The sequence below is a fragment of the Diabrotica undecimpunctata genome, chromosome 4 (assembly GCF_040954645.1).
Source record: "Diabrotica undecimpunctata isolate CICGRU chromosome 4, icDiaUnde3, whole genome shotgun sequence".
NCBI lineage: Eukaryota > Metazoa > Arthropoda > Insecta > Coleoptera > Chrysomelidae > Diabrotica > Diabrotica undecimpunctata.
The window spans coordinates 137,404,298-137,427,489 of record NC_092806.1 but is presented as its reverse complement, the minus strand read 5'-3'; the positions used below and the strand labels follow the sequence as shown (position 1 = coordinate 137,427,489).

Genomic DNA, 23,192 nt, shown 5'->3' with positions numbered 1-23,192 from the left:
ATGACATGGATTTTGAATATGGTAAAAGAGATCGAGTTTCGATAATCATGGAAAGAAAAGCTATCATATCCTGGAGACACAAGTACCTCAGACGAATAAAAACATTGAGGTAGAAGGATAAGGTAAACCTTGTTTATACCGGTAAGTATTGAACTAGCGTCGGTGCTTCATGAAAAAGGAATGGAGCGACACAACGATCAATAATCCACGAGAAGCCTTCATAAAAGGGCCCTCTACTGGACTGAAAGCTCTAACCCAAAGAGGTCCTCGGTTTGTTCTTCTTCATGCTGAAAGCGAAACTGGTTTTGTGGCATGGGCCGAATTAACTTTATTATGACCGCTACGAAAAGGACCGCTGATTACAACGACGAAATGAACGGGGATCTATATGAAAAATGATTTGAGAAGACGCTAATTCCAAATTTGATTTCCCGAAAAAAATGTGAAACAAAAGGCAAAGAAAAGGACATTTTCTTCGAGAAAAATTACCTAAAAAGTGAATTACTGGATACTGCTGCCGCATTTAGTTAGGAACGAGTACAACAAGTACAAAATTGAAACAATTGCAAATATGGCGTTAAGATTTTGAGACCGCCGCCTTACCATTGCGAGTTGAACCCGATTGAGATGTCGTGGAGTCAAATGAAAAGGTATGTGACTACAAATAACGTCGATTTTAAAGAAAAAAAAACGGTAGAACGGTTGATAAAAGAAGCTTACCAACGCGTATCTAAAGAGCAGTGGCAGAATTACATAAAATAGAAGAAAAAATGTATTGACAAAAAATTTGAATTGCGATTAGTATTAATTAACGAGAAATATCTCATATTTAATGCTCATTTGTTTTTTTAGTACTGTACGCACAGTATATTTCAGTTATGATCTTATTGTGTATTTTTTGTATATATATTTATCGTGTTTTATAAGCTAAACTACTTGCATTTTTTTTGTATATATGTATATAACTGTTTACGAGGTATTAGATATTTTACAGGCAGAATAGAGCGAAACAGGCAAATAGAGATTGCCAAATCAGCATTTATACGAATGAAGCCATTCCTAACGTGCAAAAATCTAAATTTGGAGATTAGCTGACGTACCATTCGCTGTTATATATTTTCATTATAATTATATGGAGCTGAGACTTGGACATTAAAAAAATGCAATTTAAAAAGATTCGAGGCTTTCGAACTCAGGTTATACCGCAGAGTATTAAAAATATCATGGACTGATAGAATTACAAATAAAGAAATACTGGAGAGGGTTGGTAAAGAAACAGAACTAATCACTACAATACCAACTAGAAAACTGGAATACCTAGGCCACGTAATTAGGGGACCAAAATATGAAATTTTGAGACTCATAATACAGGAAGAGATTCAAAGAAGAAGATCTGTTGGCCGAAGGCAAAACTCATGGTTGAAGAAAGAATCTACGTAATTGGTATCAATGCAGACAGATTGATTTGTTTAGAGTAGCAAGTTCAAAAATAAAAATATCCATTATGATTGCCAACCTCCGTAGGGAGACGGCACTCTAAGAAGATATTTTATGTATAGGTACAGGCATTTTTCATTGTTTATTCTTTTATTTAATTTAGTTAAATTAATGAGTACAGATTTTTGAAACGAAGCGCGTACGGCCCCAATTTCTCAGTCTATCGCCAAACTACCACACACCTACCGCTGTGCCGACTAACTGTCGTTTCTACTATAGAAAATAAACAATATTATTTCTTACATGATCCGAACATTCTTTTGTTCTGGTTCATCCTCGGGAATGGTTAAAAATAATGTTGTCATTCCTGGAGCATCAAACAGCACAAAAGGTATCGCACCCAAACAACATCGTCGAACTTGAATTAATACCATCTTGGGATAATGTCTCGCTGTCTTGTATTCCAAGGACTCTCCATTGTACACTACAAAAGACCTAAAATTTAAAATCTTTATAATAATATCTATACGATTTTTTAGAATTAAGATACTTTGACAAACAATTGAGCAAGAAGTAAAATATGGAACCACTAACTGCTCCTTTGTTCTTTGTCTTTGTCTTGAAACGTGGCAAGCATGTTTTATCTCCCTTTAAAAAAAGTGATTGTAATAATTATGAAAACCATAGAGACGTAGCAGTCTATTAAATGTAATCTATAAAATATTTTCCAAAAATTATTATTATAAGTCCGGCAAATAATAAGTGAAATTACTCATGAGCGTGATCAGTTGCGTTTTTCGTATTGTTTAGCTATCGCAATGAATGTTATCAGGAAGCGTGTCAGTAGCGGAGAAATGGTGCGTATATAGTCCGTATATATTTAGTTTTCTAAGAGTTATCTGGAGTACATCGTGGGTTAGAAGTATTTATACAGGTGCCTTTGTGTTTAACGATATATTTCTTTTGTTAAATATTGTTTAATTAAACAAAAATGGAAGAAGCTAATTCTAGCAGCGAGAGTATAAATGTGAAAAGTTCTCGCCGAAAGCCTGAAATGCAAAAATGGCTCCGAGAAAAAACTATTCCGTACTATCAGAATGCAGTTGGGTTTATGTGTTTAATCAAACAACATCGCCCTACTCATATCGATTACGTTGTGGATGGAATGGCCCGTGCTCGTGGTGTTACTGGTTTAATACTTCCACCATATCACTGTGAATTGAACCCAATTGAGCTAATCTGGGCACAAACAAAGGGTTATGTGGCACTTCATAATATAGCTTTTAAAATTGAAGATGTGAATCGTCTGCTAAATACTGCCATTGATGAAGTTACGCCATGAGCACGGCAGAATGCTATTTCCCATGTACGGATAGTCGAAAAACGAATGTTGGATAAGATATTCATGTTGATACTATAATTTTTAATTTTTCATGTGAAAAATGGGGCCTCAATATGAATATGTCAAAGACAGAGTATCTTAAAATAGGAGATGATGAAGAAGATCCAGAGTTAGAAATTAGAAACACAAAAACATGTAATGAATATAAATATCTCGGATCTATAATATCTAAAGAGGGCACTACCAAAAGAGATATCGAAAACAAAACGCAGCAGAGAAAAAAGCGGTAAACATTCTAAACTCTCTACTATGGTCTATAATAGATATAATAGATATTAGACAAGAAACGAAATTGACAATCTATCGAACCTTGGTAGAGCCTATTATGATTTATGGGAGAAGTTTAACGATCACGAGAAAAGATAGAAAAAGAATAGAAGGAGTAGAAATGGATTTTCTAAGGAGAGCGTGTGGTGTATCCAAAAAGATCATATCAGGAATGAAGGTATTTGAAGGAGGACAAATACTGTATATTACAGTGTAGACATAATTGAAACGAGACAACTAATGTGGTATGGTCACGTGAAGCGAATTAATGAAGGTAGATGGCCAAAGAAAGCTTTAAATTACATATCACAACAAAGAAGAAGAAGACGAATGGATGGACAGAAAACAATGGCGGTCGAAATGCGAGAAGCGGCAGGGCTGTAGGAACCTTGCTTATGATGATGATTATACTATAATCGAATTCGTAGTGATTACGTTAACAGGTCACAACAGCAGTGATAGTAAGAGTAATGATAATCTCCCTTAAATAGACATATTAAGCTATGAAAATTATTAAATGTAAGTACTTATATAAGCAAAAATATTATAATTTATTATTAGGATTGATGAATCTAATTTCAAGCGAATATTCTACAATTAGCGAATAGAGTCTACAATAACATGATCTATCATTTTTTACTGTAAGTCTCTCTTAGTGATTTCCAGGTGCTTTTGTGTATATCTTTCCGAGCTTAGTTAAAATTATACAATCAATTAAAAAAAACTATGAAAGAAATAAGACTTTTTGAAATCACGGCATCAAAAATATTTAAAATTGGTTATTCTCAACCACCAAATTTTTTCATTTTTTTGGGCTGTGTTATTATTCCTGTTTCATACCATGCAAGTTAAGCGTTTACAGTGTGAACTGCCTTCCAATTCATCATTTGGTGGAATTTTCAGTCTTTTTATTGTCGCTTGTACAATGAAAGTATTTGCTTTGTTGTGTAGTTGCAGAAGTGTGCTGATTAATCTGTTGTTTCTTTATTTTGCTATGTAAACACATTTTACAAAATGTTAGAACATTGATTTCCGCTAATAAATAGATTCGTTTATTTGACACTCAAGAGAATTAAATTTTTCTTAGAAATAAACTTCGAATCTTGATAATTTCGTGTCGTTTTGTTTACTGCAGTCAACACAATACATACATCCAAGTGGAAATTTTTCTCACGAAAAGTTAGATGTAGGAACATTCTAAGTATGTCAGAAGAACAAGCGGCCAATTTTATGTAGGAAATGTGTATTCGCTTGACTCCCGGACCAAAATTGACGTCAATGTAGCCGATTAACCAAATTTGATAAAAATCCAAGGGTACCCCCCTTTTTTTTCCAAATTTTCCAAAAAAAAAATTTTGTTTAATGTTTTGGTACATGCTCTTGGTCCAGCTTATTCCAAACATGTATTTTTTTCTGATCCCTTAACCCCAGTTTGCCGGAAAAGAGGAAAAATCGAATTAAAAAATCTACAGTTTTTTCGGTTTTCCGGCAAAACGGTGCATAATTTTTAGCCACATGTTTAGATTTTTTTAATCAGCAAGTCACCCTTAATCAAAATAATTCAAATTTCAAACAAAATATACACTCTTAATTTTCTCGAAATTTTCAGCAAATACAGACATCCAAGTGGAAATTTTTCTCACGAACCGTTAGATGTAGGAAAATTCTGAGTATGGCAGAAGAACGAGCGGTCAATTTTATGTAGGAAATTTGATAAAAATCCAATGGACTACAGTTTTTTCAATTTTCCGGCAAAACGGTGCATGATTTCTGGCCACACGTTTAGATTTTTTTAAGTCACCCTTAATCGAAATAATTCAAATTTCAAACAAAATATACACTTTTAATTTTCTCGAAATTTTCAGCAAATACAGACATCCAAATGGAAATTTTTCTCACAAACCGTTAGATGTGGGAAAATTCTGAGTACGACAGAAGAACGAGCGGCCAATTTTATGTGGGAAATGTGTATTCGCTTGACTCTCGGACCAAAATTGACGCCAATATAGCCGATTAACGAAATTTCATAAAAATCCAATGGTCTACAGTTTTTTCGATTTTCCGGCAAAACGGCGCATAATTTCTGGCCACGTGTTTAGATTTTTTTATTTAGCAAGTCACCCTTAATCAAAATAATTCAAATTTCAAACAAAATATGCACTTTTAATTTTCACGAAATTTTCAGCAAATACTGACATTCAAGTGGAAATTTTTCTCACGAACCGTTAGTTGTAGGAAAATTCTGAGTATGGCAGAAAAACAAGCGGCCAATTTTATGTAGCAAATGTGTATTCGCTTGACTCTTGGACCAAAATTGACGCCAATATAGCCGATTAACGAAATTTGATAAAAATCCAATAATATACAGTTTTTTCGATTTTCCGGCAAAACGGTGCATAATTTCTGGCCACGTGTTTAGGTCTTTTTAATCAGCAAGTCACACTTAATGAAAATAATTCAAATTTCAAACAAAATATGCACTTTTAATTTTCACGAAATTTTCAGCAAATACAGACATCCAAGTGGAAATTTTTCTCACGAAGCGTTAGTTGTAGGAAAATTCTGAGTATGGCAGAAGAACGAGCGGCCAATTTTATGTAGGAAATGTGTATTCGCTTGACTCTCGGACCAAAATTGACGCCAATGTAGCCGATTAATCAAATTTGATAAAAATCCAAGGGTACCCCTTGGAAAAATTTTTCCAAATTTTCCAAAAAAAAAAATTTTGTTTAATGTTTTGGTACATGCACTTGGTCCAGCTTATTCCAAACATGTGTTTTCTTCTTATCCCTTAACATCAGTTTGCCGGAAAAGAGGAAAAATCGAATTAAAAACTCTACAGTTTTTTCGGTTTTCCGGCAAAAGGGTGCATAATTTTTAGCCACATGTTTAGATTTTTTTAATCAGCAAGTCACCCTTAATCGAAATAATTTAAATTTCAAACAAAATATACACTTTTAATTTTCACGAAATTTTCAGCAAATACAGACATCCAACTGGAAATTTTTCTCACGAACCGTTAGATGTAGGAAAATTCTGAGTATGGCAGAAAAACAAGCGGCCAATTTTATGTAGGAAATGTGTATTCGCTTTACTCTTGGACCAAAATTGACGCCAATATAGCCGATTAACGAAATTTGATAAAAATCCAATAATATACAGTTTTTTCGATTTTCCGGCAAAACGGTGCATAATTTCTGGCCACGTGTTTAGATTTTTTTAATCAGCAAGTCACACTTAATAAAAATAATTCAAATTTCAAACAAAATATGCACTTTTAATTTTCACGAAATTTTCAGCAAATACAGACATCCAAGTGGAAATTTTTCTCACGAAGCGTTACTTGTAGGAAAATTCTGAGTATGGCAGAAGAACGAGCGGCCAATTTTATGTAGGAAATGTGTATTCGCTTGACTTTCGGACCATAATTGACGCCAATGTAGCCGACTAACCAAATTTGATAAAAATCCAAGGGTACCCCCTTGGAAAAAATTTTCCAAATTTTCCAAAAAAAAATTGTGTTTAATGTTTTGGTACATGCACTTGGTCCAGCTTATTCCAAACATGTGTTTTTTTCTGATCCTTTAACCCCAGTTTGCCGGAAAAGAAAAAAAATCGAATTAAAAAATCTACAGTTTTTTCGGTTTTCCGGCAAAACGGTGCATAATTTTTAGCCACATGATTAGATTTTTTTAATCAGCAAGTCACCCTTAATCGAAATAATTCAAATTTCAAACAAAATATACACTTTTAATTTTCACGAAATTTTCAGCAAATACAGACATCCAAGTGGAAATTTTTCTCACAGACCGTTAGATGTAGGAAAATTCTGAGTATGGCAGAAGAACAAGCGGCCAATTTTATGTAGGAAATGTGTATTTGCCTGACTTTCGGACCAAAATTGACGCCAATATAGCCGATTAACGAAATTTTATAAAAATCCAATGGTCTACAATTTTTTTGGTTTTTCGGGAAAACGGCGCATAATTTCTGGCCACATGTTTAGATTTGTTTAATCAGCAAGTCACCCTAAATCGAAATAATTCAAATTTCAAACAAAATATACACTTTTAATTTTCTCGAAATTTTCAGCAAATACAGACATCCAAGTGGAAATTTTTCTCACGAACCGTTAAATGTAGGAAAATCCTGAGTATGGCAGAAGAACAAGCGGCCAATTTTATGTGGAAAATGTCCATTCGCTTGACTCTCGGACCAAAATTGACGCCAATATAGCCGATTAACGAAATTTGATAAAAGTCCAATAATATACAGTTTGTTCGATTTTCCGGCAAAACGGTGCATAATTTTTAGCCACATGTTTAGATTTTTTTAATCAGCAAGTCACCCTTAATCGAAATAATTCAAATTTCAAACAAAATATACACTTTTAATTTTCTCGAAATTTTCAGCAAATACAGACATCCAAGTGGAAATTTTTCTCACGAACCGTTAGATGTAGGAAAATTCTGAGTATGGCAGAAGAACGAGCGGCCAATTTTATGTGGGAAATGTGTATTCGCTTGACTCTCGGACCAAAATTGACGCCAATATAGCCGATTAACAAAATTTGATAAAAATCCAATGGTCTACATTTTTTTCGATTTTCCGGCAAAACGGCGCATAATTTCTGGCCACATGTTTAGATTTTTTTAATCAGCAAGTCACCCTTAATCGAAATATTTCAAATTTCAAACAAAATATACACTTTTAATTTGCTCGAAATTTTCAGCAAATACAGACATCCAAGTGGAAATTTTTCTCACGAACCGTTAGATGTAGGAAAATTCTGAGTATGGAAGAAGAACAAGCGGCCAATTTTATGTAGGAAATGTCCATTCGCTTGACTCTCGGACCAAAATTGACGCCAATATAGCCGATTAACAAAATTTGATAAAAATCCAATGGTCTACATTTTTTTCGATTTTCCGGCAAAACGGCGCATAATTTCTTGCCACATGTTTAGATTTTTTTAATCAGCAAGTCACCCTTAATGGAAATAATTCAAATTTCAAACAAAATATACACTTTTAATTTTCTCGAAATTTTCAGCAAATACAGACATCCAAGTGGAAATTTTTCTCACGAACCGTTAGATGTAGGAAAATTCTGTGTATGGCAGAAGAACGAGCGGCCTATTTTATGTAGGAAATGTGTATTCGCTTGACTCTCGGACCAAAATTGACGCCAATATAGCCGATTAACGAAATTTGATAAAAATCCAATGGTCTACAGTTTTTTCGATTTTCCCGCAAAACGGTGCATAATTTCTGGCCACATGTTTAGATTTTTTTAATCAGCAAGTCACACTGAATTGAAATAATTCAAATTTCAAACAAAATATACACTTTTAATTTTCACGAAATTTTCAGCAAATACAGACATCCAAGTGGAAATTTTTCTCACGAACCGTTAGATGTAGGAAAATTCTGAGTATGTCAGAAGAACGAGCGGCCAATTTTATGTAGGAAATGTCCATTCGCTTGACTCTCGGACCAAAATTGACGCCAATATAGCCGATTAACGAAATTTGATAAAAATCCAATTATTAAACGTATTATTAGTATTGAATGATGGATTATTTGCCTATTTTTTTTTAAATAAATACAAGTAGACTTTTTAAGGCTCCATATACGAGTATAAACTGGTAAAAAATTAAACACGAGTAAATACTACAAAATACTGGCTAACCTTGAAATGATCTAACACTTAAAAAATATGTAGGATTATAGACAAGGCGAAAAGCTCGGGTTCGTTCGAAAAAATATTCCCATGAAGTTTTTTTGCATAACTATGTTGCATAATGACCTAAATAATTTTTGCGGTTTGGACTTTGTCAGAACTTGAATTTAGGTACTTGAGGATTTCAAAAATAATATTTTTTTACATGCGTTAGTGAGCCTTGAAAATAGTCATTTCTCTTGTTTTTCAGTTTTAAATTGTTCGAAAATTGTGTCGAAAATGATCAACATACTTTAGTCGAAAATTACAAGAGACCTTTTTGTTTAGAATGACTCCGAAAAAAAAACAAAATAATTTGTCTAGGCATAAAAAATTGATTTTTATACACTGGATTGCAAAATTCAGACACTCAGATTTTTATACATTTTTTCGTTTTTAGACAATAACTTATTTAATTTTTTTTAATTGCATTTTATGCCTTATTAGCAATAACATCTTTGTGTTATTTGAACCGGTTTAGATGATTTTTGCGAACAATAACAGACAGGAACACCTATAGGAAGAAGAAGCGTAAGCCGACCGCGAATTAGGTATTTAAATGGAGTAAACACCGACTTAGGGTTACTGAAAATCAGAAGCTGGCAACATGTCGCCAGAAACCGAACAGAATGGCGACGAATTTTAGCGCAGGCCAGAATCCAAAGAGGATTATCGAGCCATATATGATGATGATGATGATTCTGGAGTATTCATCAGGAAGCTCGTTCTCAGCCAAGTTGAGAAGTTTCTCTGGGAGGAAAGAAACTTTTTTTTGGGAGAGCCCTAGGCAAGGGCATGATGATTGGAGGACCTCTTTTGCTCTTTTGCTGATGTTAGAGCTACCTATTGTGCGTAGGACGTATCTCTTCCGAGGGAGCGGATTTATTGTAGGAATATAAGATAGTTGGTGGATTAATGTCGACGAATAGACTGCCCGTTTCCTCATAATTTTTTTTAGGATTTTGCATTCCGTCGCCATGATAGCGTTTATTTGGCGGTTGTTAAGCGTTATATAAGAGGTCTCCCAACAAGAATGTCCTGATGTTTTTTTAAACAAAAACGGTAAAAATTGCTGTAAATCAAAAAACATTTTTTTATTGCAAAATATAATAGATAACAATTATGTTCCGAATAACACATCATTCAAATGTCCACCGCGACTACGTTTGCAGCAGCGAATCCGATGAAACCAATTTTCGGTCACCTTAAGCAAAATATCCGCATTAATCTCACGAATAGTGTGCTCTATGTTCCTCGTCAAGTCTTCAATAGATTGTGGTTTGTTAACATAGACCAATGACTTAACATAGCCCCATAAAAAATAATCCAACGGTGTTAAATCGCAGCTTCTTGGAGGCCAAGCATCTGGTCGAAGTTGCTGAATTCTCCTGGCATCTCTGGCATCAAGAAAAATCAATGTTTTCGGGAATTTTTCTTTCAATAAATCAATGGTTGGGGCAGTAGTGTGACATGTGGCACCGTCCGCGTCCTGTTGGAAAAACATGCTATCCAAATCCATTTTATCCAACTGAGGCCACAAAAAATCCGTTATCATCGTTCGATACCTTTCACCGTTAACTGTTACACCATGTTCGAAAAAATAAGGTCCGATGATGCCACCATGTCATAAACCGCACCAGACAGTGACTTTTTCTGGATGCAAAGGCTTCTCAAGAATCTCATGTGGATTATTTTCACTCCAAAAACGACAATTTTGCTTATTCACAAAGCCGTTTAACCAAAAATGAGCTTCATCGAAAAAGATTATTTTTTTGAAAAAATCGCCATCATTTTCGAGTTTGTCTAGAGCTTAATCAGCGAACAAACGACGCTTATGATAGTCAAGTGGCTTCAGTTCTTAAGTCAGAACAATCTTGTAAGGGTGTAGGCCTAAATCTTTTCTCAGAATTCGCCAAGTTGTCATTCTGGTGAGTCCAAGTTCTTGAGAACGACGATTTACGGACACATTTGCATTCTCCGCTACACTGGCTCTTACAGCAGCAATATTGTCAGCAGAGTTCTTGCATTTCGGCGTCTAGTTGGTGGTTTCGTATCGTGCAGAGTAAATTCACGTTCAAACTTTTCCACGCTTTGACGAATTACACGCACATCAGGACGATAATTTGGTCCATAACATTCACGTAATGCACGATAGGTATTTACAAAAGAACGTTTATATGCATAAAATTTTAGAATAATTTTCAAACGTTGTTCAAGTGTATATCTAGCCATGGTAATTTGTTAGAGTATACTAAATACAAACGTCAACAAGTGACAGTTCTACCATTTTCAAAATGGCCGCTATGACATTTCAAAAACAGGACGTCCCTATTGGGAAACCCATTATATATATTATTTTTTTTTTTTTTTTAAATTCTACCATTTTATAATAATTTACATATTAAAATTAATATTTGAGCAGTTTTATAATAATTATTAATTTATTAAATTTGAAAAGTATTTTTATTTGAAAATGAAGTAAAATTTGAAAAAAAAATTTATAATTTTAAAATATTCCCTAGGCTCACTAGACCGATTTCAATTAAAGTGCGATGAAAAGCCTATTTAAAGAGCATATTTTGGGTCCAGCAGGATTTTGAAATGCTAATAAACAAATCAAAAATGCAATCAAGTATGGGAAATCGCTAATCTATGCTAACCTTGCAATTAGCAATGAAAATTCCAAAACGAGTATGAAAGTAGGAGGTTGGTAGACTTAGTTTCAAAATAGTTTCTATTTGTGTTTATAGGTAGAAGAAAGAATATTCAACAGCGCACCTTCGTCTTCGAAAAACCTGTTTTACCAAATGATGACCATAGTTGTCCCTCGTTAATGAATCGGACAACAGCCGCAGTAATATGAAATACATATTACAAGTACAAGTAACTCGCCTTGTGCTTCATACAGTATTAAACAAAGACGTATTACAGTCCAAAATAAAATAGTAATACTATCGGATATCAAAATATAGAATAGTGTTGGTACGGAGATAAAAAGTGCTGATAAGGTAAAGGTAGTATTAATCATGCTCTTCGTGATTATTGTTCTACATTGAAGGTACCATTGAACCAACCAGCAACATTTACAGAAGATTATCAAGTAGTAGATGTACAAGAGTATCAACTTGAGGACAACATCGACGATGACAAAGATTTTATACCACTGACTGACTACCACTGGTTGATTTTACAGATAATAATAGTAGTTGTATGATTCTTTATTAAATAAAAGATTCTTAGTTTGACTTTTTGGAGAAGTCCAAGAGACATGCAGGAAAAGAAGTCAATTGAGTAAAGGAGATAAGTCTCAGTGGAAGCGTCATTTAATAAAAAAACGTAGAAACCTGGGCAAATTGTGTGTTACAAAAGAAGGAGAATTCCCATCAAAAACTCCATAGCTTAGAAACTGTTCTCGTTGCAGATTTTACCGCACAGAAAATTTTAGTGAATAAGAAAGGATAAAATTGTGTTCCAAGTACTGGGAACTTGAATCGTACAGTCGAAAAAAGATTTTATTATACATAATGTAAAATTACTTGCACCAAGAAGATAACGGCCTCGAAAAGAATATGCCAAATCACGAACGATAAGCAGAGTTTTTTTTTTTAATGCTGCCCAACTTGGTGTGTGACAAAATATTTTTCCAAAGACTTTCTCTATCAGTAATGGTCCTCCAAACAAAACATGTAAGGGTAAGAATAAAATAACAGGCTTATTTGGGAGCGATGATTAAAGGGGTGGACATGTACCTGTCAATAAAACAGCCAAAGATGATATTAAATTTATTAAAAATCATATCGAAAATTTTCCACTATCCAGGAATATGTTTTCATTCTTTAAACCGCGCAAAGATCTGTGTGCACCATGCAACAGATATAAATTACCAACAGGTGAAGACAAAATAAATTTACAATAAGCCTATAACGAACACAAAAAGCGCGAAAAGGATGCCAATGCTGCTAAAGACAGTGATAAGAAGAAATCAACTGAAAATTCTGATTTTGTCACTGCTACCATTGACTTTTAAAGTATGCTCCAAATACCAAGGAGTCACTTATAATACAGTAAAATATTATCTGCCTTTAATTTATGTATTTATGAAGGGGCTCCTCCAGATAGTGTGCACTGTTTTACCTGGACTGAACTTAATGGTGCCAGAGGGAGCTTAGAAATTGTGATATGTTTGTATCACTAGCTAGTTAAAAAACCTCCCTGCAAGAGTCACAGAAGTATCATTGTCTTCCGATACTTGTGGGGAACAAAATAGGAATCAGTTTATCATCGCAATGTTGTATTATTTTATTCATGCGTTATCTGGCCACAATATTACTGTGCTCGAGCAGGAGTTTCTAGAGTCAGGACATAGGATGGTGGAATGCGACAGTATCCATAACGCCATCGAGAATGTCAAAGCTGTCAAAGCTAGGTCTAAACAAGGCATGAAAAAGAAGGACCCTTATGTAGTCCATGAGCAACAATATTTAGATTTTATTAACTGGAAACTAATTGCGAAACATATGTTAAAAACACAAAACTAAATAAATCTGGTAAAAAAGTTAGGTGGTTCCAAATAAAATATTTCAGAGTTGAGAGGGAATATCCAGGAATCAATAAATATTGCTATGAACACTATGATCCCTACTTTGAACTAGGTATTTATGGACGAAGAAGACCTCCAACACAAGCTTCCCTACCACTTCAACAGGCTTACGTAGGTATGCGTCACATTCTATTAACAAAATTTTATGATTTATAGATATTATGCACTACCAACGTTTTCCCTTCGGAGTTCCATGCTTGGTATTCGTCTCTGTCAACCTCTAAATCAGACAGACATATTGAGCCCAGTATTTATACAATATTTTATACAATCTTAGGAAGTGGACTGGTCTATAATAAATAGTGTTCGTAATATGTTTAACTAATTCACCAAATTTACCTTCTACCATCATGGCAGAAATCACTTCCATAAGTCTATTAAATATTGTTTTTGGCCAACTAACATTGATTTTAAATAACATAGTGTATTCTCATCTCAAAGCATTACTAGACTTGTACAAATGCATCGGTAATTTCGTTGACTTTTATAAAGATGAATTTTAGACAACAATTACAACTAACATGTTCGTTTTCTCAGATCTGCTATTTTGGACTTAGTGAGTACTTAAACCTTATTTAGTAACATATTTGCGTATTTGCTCTCGCCAGCATTTTCATCACTAATATATTTTAACATGTTTGTTGATATGTATACGCGATTCTAACTTTTATTAATTTGACCTCTATTATTTACACTAAAAATAATATATTTCTCAGTTGTTTTGACATTTTTTGTTATTAAAAACAATTTTACATTACCTATCTCGTAAACAAGGGGATCCATCCCCCTGATCAACGTCCATTAATCCTTGTTTGGTACACAATGCCTGATTTACTTCAACTCTTCTTCCACTTTTTAGAGGGAAAATACACATTTTTTTAATTTTTCCCACCCGTTTCCACTCCGTATCCATGATTATTTTATTTACAGCACTTTTCCTTATATTATTTATTAAAGCAACACTCTTAACGAATTCTACACAACGCACTATCTATATAATGTAATAGTAAATAACGTTGACCTTATAAACCTCGGTAGATAATACTTGACAGTTACAATGTGATCACTTACAACTGAAAAATAATAATTTGTTCACCGTTTATAAATGCGGTAACTTCTAAGCTACTAAAAACAGGACCGGCTTAGAATACTTAATTGATATTAACTTTAATTAAGTTAAATAAAAAAAAATACAAAACGCAAAATCGGATGCATATTCTGTTTTTGTTATTCTTATTCTTATTATTTAATATTTTAATTTTTTATTGTTATGATAATAGTATGTATACACAGGGTATTTTTCTTTGATCGCTTATTAGTTTTATCTCGGAAAATAATCGGATTTGAAATCGGAAAACTTACAATTGTACAAAAATGTAACTGATTTAAAGTATACACAGTTCGCTTAAATTCTTCAGTTGGTAATATTTTTAATATTTGGGATAATATTGAATGTTTTAAACATATTTTTTAGTTATTTTGAAAACATTGTTTAATATAAATTTATTTATGGCATTAGTAAATTATAGTACAACATTACAAGAGTATTTTCTGAAATTTTGTTATAACAATATTAATAATTAAGCTAATGTCAGCTAATTTTCCAAGATGCAGAAAGGTCATTTTGCAGAAAGGTGTTCATCGTAACTTATAACTTTATCATCTGTTGACAAAAATCCAAAGAGATTTAGTTTATGAATTTCCCTAGGTAGCAACATCGGGATATTATTCATGTTATTAAAAAGTTTTATTTAAAAAATCCTTTATAAAAAAGGCATATTTATTTAAAAGAATCAACAATGTAATACAACACTAATTTAAGAACATTTAAAGGGTTTTTACCGATATATTTAGTAGTTTCACACATGTATACCTAGTAAACATTAATGGTGGAATAGACATTCCGAAAACGTTCTGTGATGTAGCCCGAAAGGGGTCCTTTAACACATTAACCGCCATGTGAGTTGTATTTAACTCACGCTCCCTTTTGACCAGACGTTCTGTGAGTTAAATATAATTCCAACGACAGGTTTGGTTCTATGCTCTGTGAGACAAATATCATTCACAGTTTACACGTTATTCATATACAAAGCATTTGTACATGGCCCGGTGGTCAGATTACTGAAGTTAGCCCAATGGTTTACGTGAAAAATACTATTGTAATAGCCGTAGAAAATAAGATGCACATTTTACTGTAAATTATGTATTACCAAAAAACAATCAAATTAAGTAGATATTTGTGAAAGTATTTAGTTCTTTATAAATCAAACTATTTAGTTCTTTATAAATCAAATTTTTACAGTTTTATGTTTCACAAAAAAACACGCAGAAAAATGTCTCACAAATGTCACATTTGTATGAAGTCTGCTTACATTTTTTCATAGCATAGTCTCTTCCATGTTCTGTTTTCAGATTCTCATAACAAACTGTACACCTTCTTCTTGCTGATTCCATTTTTTTCAGTCGACAAGTTTGTAAAATTTCTTGTTGTACGACTTGTTCTTCCGGCACTTGTTCCTCTAATAGTTTTTTTGTTATTTCTTCTCTGAAGGCAGTAATTTGTATTTTATTTTTAGATATACTTTTATACATAATGTAGGCATTTGTAATAGCTGATCCGGTGAGAAGTTCGACTGCTAGCTTACGGTACCATTTTACTCCTCTTCGTAGTGAATTCGAATTTGACTTCATTTGATCTGAAAGGTCAATAAACGCATTACAGTTATTATAATCGATCACTGCTTGTGGTTTTTCTGCCATTTTGTTGTTTTTACTCGTAACCTCTACTTTGCTGTATGTGTGTACTGTACTAAGCATTAATACATCTCTTTTATCTTTCCATTTTATTACAACAACTCCTGTGTTACTTTTTCGTGCAATAATTTCATTTCTTTTCAACTTTGCTTTCACAACCTCTGGGGGGTTTAATTTTCTGTTCGATCTGAGTGTGCCTATGAGATGTGTTGATCTATCTAAAAGTTGGTGAGCCAAGTGAATACTAGTATAAAAATTATCTGTGTACAGTATTCTACCACAATCTAGGAGATCGTCCATCAGCGACATAACAACTGAAGATGATGCTGAAATCCCTGGCTCCAAAACGTCTAGTCCGCAGTAAACTTTCATATTGAAAGTATACCCATTTTCTGGGCATAATTTGGAGAGTTTTATCTCAAATTTATGTGTTTTATTTTTGATATATTGTTTTGAAAGCCAGCCATCCACGAAACGGTACTAGAGTCTCATGAATGCATACGTTTTTGTTCGGAATTCTGGCAGTTTGAAATTTGGCCAGTGAACGATCAATTAAGGGTTGAATTTTGAAAAGTCGATCACCTCTTGGACATTCTGTATTATTAGAAAAATGCCACATACGTAATATTAGTTCGAAACGATTTCGTGACATACGCTTTTTGATATCATTGACGTACACCGTTTTATTTAAACCCATCCACATAATTATACCCAGGAAGATTTCAAATTCTTAATTTGCTAGAGGTTTCCATCTTTTGACTCTTGAATACTGCGAAATATTTTCATTTTGTTTGATCTGCTCAGCATATCTGTTTGTTTTAGTTACAATATAGTCAATGATATCATCTGTTAGAAAAAATTTAAAAAAATCATAGGGTTCTTTTTGCGCTAATAGCGATGCAACTTCAGGTGAAATGCCAGGACGTACTGCATTGAAATCAAATACCTTCAGATTTTTTCCTGTTACAGCAGTCCATGTAATTTGAAATTCGGTAGGAGTAACAGGAAGTTCAATGCCATCGTGATCTGTGTCTTCAGATGATTCACTAGATTGATGATCTGTTGTCTCCGTGATACGGCTTGAAGATTGTTCCACAGATTTACGACTATCACTAAATGATTCACGACTAGCCCGCAACACTACACTACTTATCACTTGATCTACAGTACTTGTAGATGGTTCTGCACTTTTTCGTTTCCATTTTTTGGTAGCCGGTTCTTCTTGTTCACTATCTGAGCTGGACATCTTCTTCTTAGAGTGCCATATCCCTACGGAACGTCGGCGACTACCATGCTTATAATATTTTTATACTGATCTCGTTCTTGCGCTACGTGTAGCAATTGGTCCGCTGTCAAACCTGTCCACTGCCGCAAATTCCTCAACCAAGAGAGTTTCTTCCGTCCTATCCATTTCTTTCCTTCGATTTTACCGTTGAGAATTAGCCGAAGGAACTCATATCTTGGTCCTCTGATTATATGTCCAAGATATTCTAGTTTACGCCTCTTAATAATATTTAATAGAGTTGAGACATAGAAGATATATAATCGTCTTCAGAATTGTCACATTCGAAAGAATCATCTACATCCTCATCACTCATATCAAAGTATTCATCCTTATGCAATCTCTGCAAATATTGTTGTTTCTCGCAAGTATCAAATTTTTTCGCCATAATAAATAGAATAGGTAGTTCTAATACGAAACAAATTCGAACAGCACTATTACTCTTACGAAATCTTTACTCAAACTAAATTGCATGCTGAGACTTGTAGCGGTAGGTAAAGTATATTGCGTGAGTCGCCTACAATGCACGTGGCCTGGAAGTGGTATTTTGGTCTTAGAGCTCCGTGCGTTAAATATAATTCGCGGTCATAAATCAAGAAAAAATATTAATAACCTAATGCATTTTTAATATGAATTAATAAAAAAAAGTTTGGAGTCTGAAATGAAAATTTTTTCTTTCTATTTGGGCAGCCAATGTGTTAAATAAATATATATTTTAATAAAGGACATTTTTATTTAATTTTTTTTTGTGATTTATGGTATGCAGCTAACTACAGGAAATTCATTTTTCTTGTGGATTTATTTTATTGTTTTTTTTTTTTCAAATTTTAAAAGTAAAAAATGAGGATTTTTTGAATTTTCGAAATCGTTTTGTTAAAATTTGACTAATTTGATGTTGTAAAATTAATTATAACAATAAACTGGACAATATCGATCACGTTGCGACCTAGTAGTTTATCTATAAAAGAAATATGCAAAATTTGAAAAGGATCGATAGTTTTTGAGATACAGTGAATGCCGATTAAAAAAAAAAAATGTTTCGATAAAATTACGTTTAAAAAACGAGCGAGCTCCGAGAAACCGATATTTATAGCGTGTAGCTCTTATTATAACTTAATCAATTTTGCTCGGATCACTCTGAAATTTTAACTGGATACTCTTGAAGAGTTGTATCGTGGAATGTATGTATAAAAAATGAAAAAAAAATACCCTAACCTCTCTTTAAGGGGGTGCGCCTTAAAATGCTCAATTTTTGGTGGAAGTAGCCGAAAAAGTGCAAAAAAATAAACTGCAAAATCTTCATTCTATCGAATATCATTAATGGCTTATCTCCAACAATATTCCCCTGTCAATCTGATAGATACCTTTACAAATAGTTGAAAACATTAGAGTGCAGAATACAGTCAGCTACTTAGTTCTAATAAGAACTTAAGATGTACGCAATAAGATAAATATATACCTGCTCTTTAAAGACAAGAAATTCGACTATGGAGATATCCGTAAACGATATGTTTTAAGGGCCGTTTACGTATTACGTAAGCAGATTTATTACAATTATTTACCCCCCATACCCTTGTCAGCAAAACTAAGCAAAGTGCTTCCCCCCTATGCGTGAACATTGTTATATGCGTTTTTGTATTCAGTTTTTTTATTGATTCATGAACAGCAGTTATAGTTCTAGAAATAAGAAAATATATTTAGGATAAAGGACTTTAACAAAGAGTAAGGTACAAGTATTATTATCTAAGTAATATTATAAACAAAACAAACTTCTTTTAAATTTTTGGTATATATATTAATTCCATTTAACAGTATTCAGTTCATGAAACCGAATCCATGATTCTATGTTTTATTTTTCTGTTATTAAAGCAAATTTACAATCTGCTATTGAAAGGTATTAGTAAACGATAATATTGTAGACATATGAGAGGAGAAATTATCCACTGACAACACTCCCAATACTAACACTAACAAAATTATATTAATGTTGTATTGAATTTGAAAGTAATATTGAAATTAAAATTAAAATTAAAGAATGAAGTCTGTTGGCCAATGGCTCTTCAATCTTCGTCTGACTTCTGGTTGGAGGTGTAGTCCTTGATTCCTCGTTAGGGTGGGCTGGCAGGTATTCTAGATAGTTTCTTGTTAGTCTGCGGATTTCTTCTGCAACGAACGGTATACCAGGGTCGTTAGCAATGTTTTATTACTAACGTACCACGGTGAGTTGAAAATCATTCTGAGTATCTTGGATTGGTTTCTCTGAATTATTTTGGTACATATTAGAAGGCTTGGCACAGCCCTATAGTTGCACTCAATATGTCCATATGGGCTTTATTATGCACTTATATACAAGAAGTTTATTATCTGTAGATAGCGGCAATTTTCGGCCAATTAGCCAATTCATTCGACATATTTTCATGTTGATTTTTTTTGCCAAGATAGTAGTAATAACGTATGGTCCTAAAGTTTTGGGAAAAATTTCACCTGGTCTGATTGAGAGGCAAAATGCATTTAACAAAGAAGGCCATGGAATTGAAATGTCATCAGTTATTAACATTTAATAAACAAAGCAGAATATTTTGGTTTGTGCTCTGCAAAATGTCTTATAAAATTGATATTCGTCGAGGTGTTTATAAAATGGTTGGGCGAATGTCGAAACGAGATATTGTTAATATTTATCGAGATCAAAACATAAGCAAGTCGACAATTTATCGCACAATCAGAGAATGTGAAGAAGGGATACCATGTGTTAACTTGCGTAAAAGTGGCCGACCGCGGATTTTGAACCATATAAGAGAGGCAAGACTGATTGAAGCAGCTAAGAACAAAATTGGGGTCTCACAGCGAAAACTGGCCAGAAGATTTCATGTTGGAAAGACTACAGTATACAGGACCCTATCGAGTAACAATATTATCTACCGGAAAAGAAGGAAAGCTCCAAAATACACAGAGGATCAATTAGAGAAAATTCCGAGATGTTGCCGCGTGTTAAGGCGAGTGCATTTCGTCAACAAGTTGATCGTGATGGACGATGAAAAATATTTTACTTTGTCCAACTCTGAGATGAAGGGTAACGATGGGTTTTACACGAACGATTACGAAAATGTACCTGATGAAATAAAATTCAAAAGTAAGAAAAAATTTGAGGACAAAATTTTGGTTTGGTGTGCAATTTCTGAGGCTAGCTTTATCTCACAGCCCTACATTGGTGTTGTTCGAGGCGAAGCCTTAAACGCAAATATTTATATTCAAAGATGTCTCTCTAAATTGCTTCAGTTTGTGAACACACATCATGCAAATGATCAAATAGTCTTTTGGCCAGATCTTGCTTCATGTCATTACGCGAGGATCACAAGGGACTGGTACGAAACTAACAACATTACCTTTGTACCGAAAGCAGACAATCCCCCCAACCTACCTCAGGCTCGTCCAATTGAAGAGTTCTGGGCAATATTAAGTCGGCAAGTCTATAATAACGGATGGGAAGTACAAAATCAGGAACAGTTAAGACGCTGCATATATACAAAAATTAGAGAAATTGACGCCGAGGTCGTCCAAAGGATGATGCAACGTGTCAGGGGAATTATTAGGCAAATCGAAAATAATGGTCCCTTGTCTGTCATTTGAATTTTGATCTATAATAAGGATAGTTAAGTTAAATTGTTAATAATTTAATAAAAATATAAGATTATTGTGGTCAGAGTTATATGCTTTTGAAATTTTTCCCAAAACTTTAGGACCATACGTTATATGATTCAGTGTGATTTTCGGGCATATGGCGTTTCTGTTCGTGAATGTAATTTGATTAGACTTGGTGTCGTTAACTTTAATTTTCCATCTATTGTGTATATGAGGTACAGCAGGGGACCAAGGACACTTCCTTGAGGGACACCGGATTTTATGGAATAGTACTTAGAGGTTTCTGTAAGGAATCTGACTTGAAAGTGACGTTCTGTGAGGTATGATTTTAATATTAGATAGTGGGTTGTGGGAAAGAATGACTTAAGTTTATAAAGGAGGCCGTCATGCCAAACACCGTCGAAGGCCTGTTCTACATGCAGAAAGGCAGCGGTGCATATTTTCTTTTCTTCGAGGCATACATTAATCTTTTTAACAATCCTATGACACTGTTCTAGAGTTTAACGGGTTTCGTGACAACCAAACTAGTGTGCTAAGATCACTGAATTAATTTCAATATCTTCTGAGATTCTTTGGAGCAGAAGCCTTTCTAAGATTTTTAAGATTATTGGAAGTAAGCTGATTGGTCTATATGCGGTGATAATATTTGTTGGTTTATTTGGTTTACTAATCATAATTATTTATACGAACTTACAAATAATCGGGTACTAGGCTAATCTTATGATACTATTATATATCCTGGTCAGTAGGACAATTGCTTTTCTCGGTAATTTTTTTAATATTAGACCGGTAATCATGTCGAAACCTGGTGCTATGTAGTTATTGCATCTAGAAATTTGTTCCTTCACATTATTAGTGGTAAAGCATTTGATCGGAAGCATCATTGGGCAGGGAGTATCTAAGTAGTTTTTGACCCGTTGTTCGTTGTTATTGTTGTCAGGGACGTATTTATAGTTTTTTAATGGGGGGGGATCCTAATTTCCAAATTAAGTAAAACCGGGGCTTGGTTTTGAAATACCTTTGAAAAAAGTAATAAAAACAAATTTCTAAAAATTTTATTAAAACTTAAAATACCGTTTTACAAAATTAAATTCATTCTCTTCCTTCTTTCAGCTAACTTATTTACAATTTCTGAGGAATTTAGACCTATTGTCACATTCCGATGAATACTCATGAGAGCTAATCCTGTAAGCCTCTCGTCTCCCATTCTATTTCTAAGATAAGTTTTTAACCGTTTAAGTGATGAAAAAGTACGTTCAGGTGTGGCAGTAGATACTGGAAGTGTTGCTAAAATTTGAAGAAGTTTCCTAACCGTTGGAAAAAAAATTTCATCACATCGGTCCATAGCTTCTAGTGCAGTAGACGGCTGTTCTTGATTGCACCAGTGGTTGTGCCAAAGCTCATACTCACTTACTAAATGTTTTATTTCAACTTCCCTGAGAAATATTTCTCCGATTCCTGCTATACATTTCTTTGCTCTCTCAGTATTTTGGGTGCGATCTGGTAGAAGCAACTGAATTCCTGAAATTGCTTCTTCGTGAGGTTTAAAGCGAGCATCAAGCTCGGTCACTACATGTTCTATAAATGGATAAAATATATTTCGCCGATAGTAAACTTCAGCAGTGTCCCCTGGTATATTATTGCGGTTCAATTGTCTCCTACTTACTCTTGGAACAGTTATATCTGCTGAAATTAATTTTTTTGCTTCCTCAAAAAGATTTGAGAATTCACGTTCGTTACGAAGGTTCTGTAAAGTGGTTTTTATTGTTTTTACGTAACTGCAAGAGTCGGTTAAATCTACATTGACTTTTTGTAGGGTTCGGTTTAAGCTTGACGTATAGGAGAAAACCTTCCTTAAAATAGTTAGTGAAACTATAAATTGACTGTTTTCCATTGCGACTTGTAACTGGTAAGCTTGGGTTGCAATTTCCCTTCCAGATTCTTGAAGTTCTTGAAGCACGGAATTTACTACAGGAAACATCTCAGCAAATCTTTCGACGGCTGTATGTTTTTCTGTCCAGCGTGTCTCACAAAGCGAGATAAGCGTTGAATGAGGTGCTTCAATCTCGTCCGCAGTTCTTTTTAAAAGT

General features: G+C 33.9%; 2 protein-coding genes across 4 annotated transcripts in view; both read right to left on the bottom strand.

The window, feature by feature from the left end:
* Nucleotides 1-14,496, bottom strand: part of LOC140440100 (mitochondrial amidoxime reducing component 2-like) — a 36,600-nt gene extending 22,104 nt beyond the window's left edge. For 2 of the 3 annotated variants that reach the window (XM_072530377.1, XM_072530378.1), the window contains exons 1-2: nt 14,186-14,496; nt 1,741-1,932 (exon numbers count right to left, since the gene is read on the bottom strand). In XM_072530377.1, the coding sequence (XP_072386478.1) occupies nt 1,741-1,932; nt 14,186-14,340 (347 nt within the window). In that variant the 5' untranslated portion in view covers nt 14,341-14,496. The remainder of the gene's footprint in view (nt 1-1,740; nt 1,933-14,185) is intronic. The other variant, XM_072530379.1, reaches the window with a different exon arrangement.
* A 7,684-nt stretch (nt 14,497-22,180) lies between these two features.
* LOC140438970 (52 kDa repressor of the inhibitor of the protein kinase-like) lies at nt 22,181-23,083 on the bottom strand. The gene has a single exon (XM_072528604.1). It carries the CDS (start codon nt 23,081-23,083, stop codon nt 22,181-22,183), a length of 903 nt encoding a protein of 300 aa, XP_072384705.1.
* Between the last annotated feature and the right edge of the window lie 109 nt (nt 23,084-23,192).

Excerpts from the sequence above, each read along its gene's own strand:
- LOC140438970 (XM_072528604.1), bottom strand. The coding sequence starts at position 23,083 with ATGTTTCCTGTAGTAAATTCCGTGCTTCAAGAACTTCAAGAATCTGGA.